At 43.7% G+C, this 8,831-nt stretch overlaps 1 protein-coding gene across 2 annotated transcripts in view; it reads left to right on the top strand.

The window, feature by feature from the left end:
- Positions 1–4,394: 4,394 nt before the first annotated feature.
- THEGL (theg spermatid protein like) overlaps positions 4,395–8,831 on the top strand; it is a 45,720-nt gene continuing 41,283 nt past the window's right edge. For both annotated transcript variants that reach the window (XM_055341633.1, XM_055341624.1), the window contains exon 1: positions 4,395–4,951. In XM_055341633.1, the coding sequence (XP_055197608.1) occupies positions 4,459–4,951 (493 nt within the window). In that variant the 5' untranslated portion in view covers positions 4,395–4,458. The remainder of the gene's footprint in view (positions 4,952–8,831) is intronic.

Below are 8,831 nucleotides of genomic sequence, written 5' to 3'. Positions count from 1 at the left end.
TCCAAACAATGGAATGTTATTCAGAGCTGAAAAGAAATGAACTATTCAGGGATCCCTGGGTGGCGCAGAGGTTTGGCACCTGCCTTTGGCCCCAGGGCGCGATCCTGGAGACCCAGGATCGAATCCCACGTCGGGCTCCCAGTGCATGGAGCCTGCTTCTCCCTCTGCCTGTGTCTCTGCCTCTCTCTCTCTCTGTGACTATCATAAAAAAAAAAAAAAGAAATGAACTATTCAGTGATGAAAAGATATTGAGGAACCTTAAATGCATATTACTAAATGAAAGATGCTAATCCAAAAGGACTATATGTTGTATGATTCCAACTATATGACATTCTAGGAAAAGCAAAACCATGGAGACAGTAAGATCAGTGGTTGCCAGATGGGGGAGGGGAGAGGATCAATGGGTGGAGCACAGAAGATTTTTATGAGAGTGAAACTACTTTGTGTGACATAATAATGATGAATATATGTCATTATACATTTGCTAAACCCATGGAATGAATATACAACAGCAAGAGGGAACTCTAATATAAACTATGGACTTTGGGTGATAATGATGTGTCAGTGTAGGTTCATCAATGGGAAAAAATATCCCATTGTACCAGGGGATACTGATAATGAGGGAGGTTATGTGCAAATGGGGATATATGGGGATTCTCTCTATGTTCTGCTCAATTTTGCTGTGAACCTACAACTGCTTTAAAAATAGTCTATATTGGGTACCTGGGTGGCTCAGTGGTGAGTGTCTGCCTTTGGCTCAGGTCATGATCCTGGGGTCCTCCGATTGAGTCTCACATAGGAGGACCTGCTGGGAGCCTGCTTCTCCCTCTGCCTATGTCTCTGCCTCTCTCTCTCTGTGTCTCTCATGAATAAATAAAATCTTTTAAAAAATAATCTATATTATAGGAAAGGGAAGAGGACCAACATGATACTAATGCAGGAATTTACTTCCCTGTTTCAAGAATCGAAGGGGGAGAGCTCCAGCCATCCAGGACAAGAAGGAAGTGGGGAGAGATTATAAAATTGCTTAAGTGCCTAAGACCAATAATGAGAATCAGCACATCACAAGGAGCTTTCCAACTTCCAGGTTGCCAAAAGCCAAGGCCTGATGGACCCTTGCCCAGGAGTGGACCAGGTCCTAAAGCAGGGCTGTTCCCTCCCCTAAACTGAGGCCTCCCACCTGACAGGCTGTGTACACCCATGTGATCCATTAGAGGGTCAGTGTGGTCAGTGGAATGGAGTTAGGGGAGCCCCCTCCTTGTCAGGATTTCCTCCACCTTCACATGCTGGACATAGCAGTCAGCTCCTGCACTGATGATTCCTCCAATCTAAAGAATATTGGGACACCAAGAAATTTGGGACTTTCTTTCTCATCACTTAAGGTTTGGGTTTCCTCCTATTAGTAGTGATAATGAGACTAATCTTTTACTTAAATTGAATTTTCATGAACCTACCTTTTCCTATAGTGTTTTGGAGTTTGGGTTTGTGTGTGTGTGTGTGTGTGTGTGTTTAAAGATTTTATTTATTTATTCGTGAGAGACACAGAAAGAAAGCCAGAGACATAGGCAGAGGGAGAATCAGGCTCCATGCAGGGAGCCCGATGTGGGACTTGATCCTGGGACTCCAGGATCACGCCCTAAGCTGAAGGCAGACACTTAACCGCTGAGCCATCAGGCGTCCCCCCATACAATGTTTTGTAAATATTATTTGTGTGTTAAACTTAAGTGAACCATTTATATTATGTGTTAAAATATTGCATTGAAGTTGTATAAATATATTCAATTTAGCAATAACAACTTTTAGTAACCAAAAAAATTAAAATAAGTAAAAATAATATATATTAGAAAAAAACACCTAAGCATACTGAGTTTTTAAAAAAAAGATTTGAAAGGAGGATCTGTTCTGCAAATCCTCCCTTTTAAAATTTGGCATCTGTGGCAAAATAAAAAAAAAATTAGTGAAGATGATTAGCCCCTTTGAATGTTAGCACATAGCCTCAACTATCAAGTATTGGGTTGAAATGGAATATGCTTGAACTTAGGCATACATGTGCAAAATGTTAATTGCCCTCCGAGAGATGAGATGTTAGAGTGTGATACTTGAAGGTTGCTGGCTTTCTCACGATCAGAGCTGCAGAATAATGTTGAACAGTATCATATCACAACAGCCACTTGGGTTTCTAATGTCAGTCAGACCTTCTTTTATCTGTCTTATGGAAATTGAATCATACAATATTTCAGGATTGTCAGAAACCCTGGATTTTAGCCTCTGCCCTAAAAATTGCCAAATAATGGCCTTTGGACAAATCCAAACCTAACAGAGGCTAGCAGCACCAAGAGATGGAGAGACATCCTTGTTGTCCTTGAACTCCTGAAATCTGCCCATGCCTAGATTTCCCAGTATAATGAGTCCTCCAACCCCTCAGTGCCCTTTTTGGGCACACACAAATTTAAGTTCAATTTCTATCATTTTTAACTGCAAGAGTTTTGGTACATAGTTGGGGCTCAACAAATGTTGACTTAATAATTGAAGAGACAGATCTACTCCATGTGCTAACAAAGTTTCTGAGCCTGGAATGCTGGCAGTGGTCATTATTCTAGGGTAATGAATGCCACCTATGAGGCTTCTTGGGGAGGCTGTCAGCCAGGCAGCCTGTTTGACAACACGCCAACCTGTCTTGGTTGAGTGCCATTTCATTAGAAACCACTGTGACATGTACGTCCCTTACTAGCCTGAGAGCATCTCAAGTCCCAGCTTCAATTATCCTTAGTATCAAGCAGCCACCACGATGTTGACACTCAACAGCTCTTCACTGAGGGAAAATCTCCAGCCATGACAATTACTATCAAAATGCAGAAGCTAGAATCAGAATGTGAGAAAAACAAGACTGAATAGAGTTATCATTCCTGATCCTAAAAGCTTTTGGCATCACTTCTGAAGTAGGTGTCCAGGAAATAATATATATCCCCGACTACCTTAGAAAACAAGAAAAAGACAGAATCAGAGTTTAGGGCTGGAAGTAGTCTGCATTTGATTTAATCTTTTTCCAGAGTGAAGACCAAGTAAGATACCATGTGGTTAAGGGATTTGTCCAAAGGTCATTATTTGGTGATCTTTAGGGCAGAGGCTGAAATCCGGGGTTTCTAACCATCCTGAAATATTGTATGATCCAATTTCCATAAGACATAAGAGGGAAGGGGTTGTCAAAAACAAGGTTATAAAAGTTCTGGTATGTTGTATTTTAAAGATATCACATGGGGGATCCCTGGATGGCTCAGCGGTTAAGCATCTGCCTTTGGCCCAGGGCGTAGTCCTGGGGTCCGGGGATCGAGTCCCACATCGGGCTCCCCGCATGGAACCTGTTTCTCTCTCTACCTATGTCTCTGCCTCTCTCTCTGTCTCTCTCATGAATAAATAAATAAAATCCTTATAAATATCACATGTAACAAATTAATGTTCTCAACATACACACATAGGGTACCAAGAGTTGTGCTGTTCACAAGATAATTACAGGGTTTATAAGATCACTTATAGAGCACAATGATTTACAGCGCACTTCAGTAGACAGTGTGCCCTGTAACAAGACACAGGTTGTAGATGAATTATTCTTGTAATCCTGTGTTTGTCACTGTGTGTAGAACTTCGTGTGAAGAAAACTTTAAAAAAAAATCTAAATTCAGGGGCAGCCCGGGTGGCTCAGCGGTTTAGCGCCTGCCTTCGGCCCAGGGCCTGATCCTGGAGACCTGGAATCGAGTCCCATGTCAGGCTCCCAGCATGGAGCCTGCTTCTTCCCCTGCCTATGTCTCTGCCTCTCTCTCTCTCTGTCTCTCATTAATAAATAAATTTCTTAAAAAATCTAAATTCGAGATTTTTTTAAAATATTAGATTGGGCCCAAATGACACACTGGTGTCGCCCATCTCGCACACCCACCTGACTGCTGTGCATTTACTAGAAACTGATGGAAATCAATCTTAGTGATGGAGGCCTTAGAATATTATCCCTCGCAGTATGATTAGGAAACAAAGGCCCGTGGAGAACCCGCGCCACAGAGCCTCTGAACCTATCAGGGACCTGGCACGGCTGTCCCAGTGGTGCTGTAACTAGAATGGAAACTGCTGTTGTCCCCAAAGCCTCCGCAGCGGAAAGCACTCCGGAGTCCTCGCCCTCCGCAGAAGGAGCAGCTGGTCAGGGGCCCGCCAGCTTCTCTCCGCCCGCGGGCGCGCGTCGCCTTAGCAACAGAGGAAGCGCAGTGAGGCTGGGGGCGGGGCTTCGGGGCGGGGCGGGGCTTCGGGGCGGGCGGGGCTACGGGGCGGGGCTACGGGGCGGGGCTACGGGGCGGGGCTACGGGGCGGGGCGCGCGCAGCCAACCTCCCCTCCCCCGGTCCAGCAGAAGGCTCGCAGCGCGCCTGCCCGCGCGAGGGTCCGCGCAGCGCGCAGCGGGAGCTTCTCGGACGTCAATGGAGAAACAATTTTCAGGCTCATCTGCGTTTTCAGATGGGCATGACACGTCGGAAATATCCACTGCCTCCGAACCCCTTCAGAAGCCCTTTGTGCTCAGGCTCCTAGACGTGCACAGCAAGTTTGAGGGGCCCGAGGAGCCGGAGGAGGAGGCCCGCAAGCAGAGCCAGGGAGACGGATACAACGAGTGTGAGGAGTCCGAGGAGACATCTGAACTGCACAGTCCCTGTGAGCCCCACAAGCCTTCTGAGCCCTGCAAGCGCTATAAGCCCCACAAGGCCTCTCAGTCCCACGAACCCTATGAGCTCCCGGAGTCCCACAAAGCCTACGAGCCCCATGCACCCCGCGAGCCGCGTAAACCCAGAGAGCCCCAGGCTCTCCACGAGTCCCGCAAGCCCAGTGGAGCCGAGCTGCTTCCCGGCGCTGCCGTGGTGGTCTCCCCTTCTCCGGTGACCAGGTTCCCGCCACGGGTTCTGCGATATTCCCCGAGCGGTAGGTGTTGGGGCCCTTCCCAAGGCACTGAGGGTCCTAATGTGAATGTTTGCATGCAAGAGCTCACTTTGTTTTAAAGAAAGGTGATTTTTGTCTCATTTACCTGCTGCTTTGTAGTCATCTATCTTTGGACCGTGTGGGACTCTGACAATGAAACTGAATAACTTCACTCTCTCCTCCGTTTACCTGATGACCTCCTAGCTGTCTTTGATTATTCATTGTAACTTTTTTAAAAAGATAGATAGATTGATTGATTGATTAATTAATTAATTAGAATGAGCAGGGGAGAAGGAGAGAATCTCAAGCAGACTTTCACTCCCAGCATGGAGCCCTAGCTAGGCTGGATCCCACCACCCTGAGATCATGACCTGAGCTGAAATCAAGAACCAGAGGCCCAACCCAGGCACCCCCATTGTAACTCCTTTTTGAAGCTTGCTTTTTCTTTCTTTTTAAAATTTTATTTATTTGAGAGTGTGGGGGAAAGGCAGAGAGAATCTGAAGCAGACTTCATATTGAGCACAGAGCTGGATATGTGGCTCTGCCTCACAACTGGGAGATCATGACCTCAGCCAAATTGAAGAGTCTGACCCCCTTAAGCCACTGAGCCGTCTAGGGATGCCCCTTGAAGCTCTTCTTAATTCTTCTCTACAGTTAGTCATTGCATTTTCTCTGGGCTGCCACTGAACAGTACCTCTATTATAACACTTAAGATGTATTACATCATTATCTTTCTCCCTAATTCATGGGAGAGATCCTTGAAGGGAGGATATCTTTGTCAGTGTTTGGCACATGGTGGCACCCAATAAATGCTAGCTATTACATTATTAAAGTGGTAGTAACAAAATATTAATTGAGCAGGAATGCAAAGTGTACACTTTACTAAATGTTTGCAGTCCTCACCAAGTTTACAAGGTACCTTATAGGGCTAATGGGTCTTGGGTATAAACACCCCTTGCTCTAATCACACTGGTTCACTTACGACTTTTCATTGATGACCCTACTCAAAACAATTCTTTGTCCACGTTAGGCTTCCAGTCCCTCAGCTGACCACTTTTAATCTCATGTTCTCCTTGACTCCTCTTTATCAGCTTCCGTTCTGTGGTTTGTCAGTGGCTCACTTACATTTTCCACCACCCTGTTGACTCTTTGGCTATCCACCAAACTTCCCCAAGCTTTTAAAACACCAACGCTGGTTAAACTTAACCATCCATCCTCTGCCTACACCTGAGCAGCTGACTCTTGCTGTACAATATCACACAATCATATGGTTTCTTTTATTTCAATTTCATGATCACGCATTTTAATTGGTCGCTTGATACTTCCTAGCAAGCTCACTTTAAGTTAGTTCTCTTAATCTCTGAGAAAATGACTGTCCTCTTTTCCCTCCTCTAAATGTTACACTTTTGACTCCTAAACAGCTGAAGACTTTGTCTCACACTTTATTGAGCAAATAGAAGCAACCACTCACAAGCTTTTTTCTTAACACTAATCAATTGCCTTACCCAAATTACACCTGTGGATTCTTTTTCCATATTTCAAAGAATTGTGCCTTTCTCTATGAAAAGCAAAATCCTCCACTTGTGCTTTGGATTCTGCTCTTGTCTCCCAAAGAATTTTGTTCTTGCCATAATCCCCCCTCTCTCCTACAGAATTAATTTCTCCATTTCTTTTTTTCCCAAGGTTTTATTTATTTATTCATGAGAGACACACACACACACAGAGGCAAGAAACATAGGCAGAGGGAGAAGCTGGCTCCCTGCGGGGAGCCCAATGTGAGATTTAATCCCAGGATCCCAGGATCACGACCTGAGCCAAAGGAAGATAGATGCTCAACCACTGAGGCACTCAGGTGCCCTAATTTCTCCGTTTCTAATAAATCAGTCCCATAAATGATCACATATATCTATAAACATATACTCAAGAACCTTTCATCTTGAGAAAAGCCTTAACCCCATGCCTTCTTCAGACCCCTCCTTTTCCTACCATAGCTATCATTTTTCTGTTCTTTCATTGCAGAACTTGTCCAAAAAGTTGTCTATACTCACTGACTCCATTTTCCCACTCATTGTTCTCTCCTCAACCCACCTAGTTAGGCTTCTTTTCCCTCCACTCCACTGAAACTCCTATAATTTACTGCCTTTCTGTCTACTGCCAACTCTGTTACCATGCATGGGGATTTCAGTATCCATTGGATGATTCACTTGGCTTCTGGGTTCTTTGACCTCCGCACTTTGAATAATGGCATCCTTCACCCCATCTTAGGCATTTACTTCTCTAACCTTTGTAATGTCAATTGCTGTACCATTTCCAAAATTTCTATATCAAGCACTCTAATCTCTAACCATGTTATATCTTTCAGGCTCACCCATTCGTCCTTGTACCCCCTTTATCAATTCTTCAGCATCAAAAGGACCTCTAACCTACTGAGGTTATTAACCTTTCATTATATATCATTACCTTTAAAAAACTTTTTTTTTTAATTTATTTGAGACTGAGAGAGAGCAGAAGGGAGGAGTAGAGGGAGAGGGAAAAGCAGATTCCCCGCTGAACAGGGAGCCCAATGCAAGGCTCTTTCCAGGGCCCTGGGATAATGATCTGAACTGAAGGCAGACCCTTAACTGACTGAGACACTCAAGTGTCCCTATATCACTACCTTTGTTCTCTGTCTCCCTTTATTTACTTGATAGTCCAGGGTCTGCTAATGGAATCACTCCCTTGCAAATATCCTTACTTCCCTTGCTTCCTCCTCTACCATTCTGGCCAGTTAAATACAGTTCTTGCCTTCACTTGAAAAACAATGACAAGAAAAACAAATAACTCTGCTGACTGATTTTAAATTAATCTTGAAATTCAAGTGGGCACTTAATGCTGCTTGGCAAACATACTACATTTCCCCTGTCAATTCATTTTCCACCATGGAATCTACCAAATTACTAGCATCTGTACATATGCTGCCTTTTCTCCTGTTAATAATGGATGAACTGTCTTTATTCATATTAAATGCCATTCCCTCAACCTGTATGTTGGATCCCATCCTATCTAACTTTAAGCTCTTCTAAAATTATTCCCTCTCTCTCTTGCATCATTTTATTTTGTTGGATGACTCATCACATGAACATGCAGCAATAACTTCCATTATAAAAACAAAAGCAAAAACAAAAAACACTCTCCCTTAATCCTATGTACCCCTCCAGGTACCAGGTACCAGTCCTATTTCTCTGTTACTCCTTAAAGAAAAATTCCTCCAAACAGTTATCTCCATAGCCTCACTTCTCATTATCTTTAGAACCAATTTATACATTCATCTCCTCTAGTTGGATGGAGTTGCTTTTGTTGAGGTCATAATGACCTCTGCCTTGCCAAAGTCAATGGTTAATTCTTCATCCTCATCTTACTCATTTGACACATTCATGCTTGCTTTTTCTTGGAAGTCCTTCTTTACTTGCCTTCATTGTCATCCTATCTCATCATTTGTTCCCAGCTCAGTTTTCTTAGCTAGATCCTTCTTCTCTTCCCAGCCTCTAGGTTGAAATGAGTGATGACTGTTTTCTCAGATTCATTAGAACTTTCCTTGTTACATGGGCAATGTCATCAGTTTCATGGAACTGAATGCTGGTATTTTCTCAAATTTCTCCTTTGAGTTCCAGAGTTTTATAATCAATTGTCTATTTAATATCTCTACTTGAGTATCTAACAGGCATGTAAAATTGAAGGTATTCATAACTGAACTCTTATTTCCACACTCAAATTTGCTCTTCCTTCATTGTTTTCATTTCCGCAAATGGTACCACCACTCATTCATCTAGTGCTAGGATCAAAAACCTTGAAGTCATTCTTGACACCTGTTTTTCTCTTACACTCAGCCTCCAAACCATTGGCA

This window comes from Nyctereutes procyonoides, unplaced genomic scaffold (genome assembly GCF_905146905.1).
Source record: "Nyctereutes procyonoides isolate TBG_1078 unplaced genomic scaffold, NYPRO_anot_genome, whole genome shotgun sequence".
NCBI lineage: Eukaryota > Metazoa > Chordata > Mammalia > Carnivora > Canidae > Nyctereutes > Nyctereutes procyonoides.
This window is presented reverse-complemented; position numbering and strand designations above follow the sequence as displayed.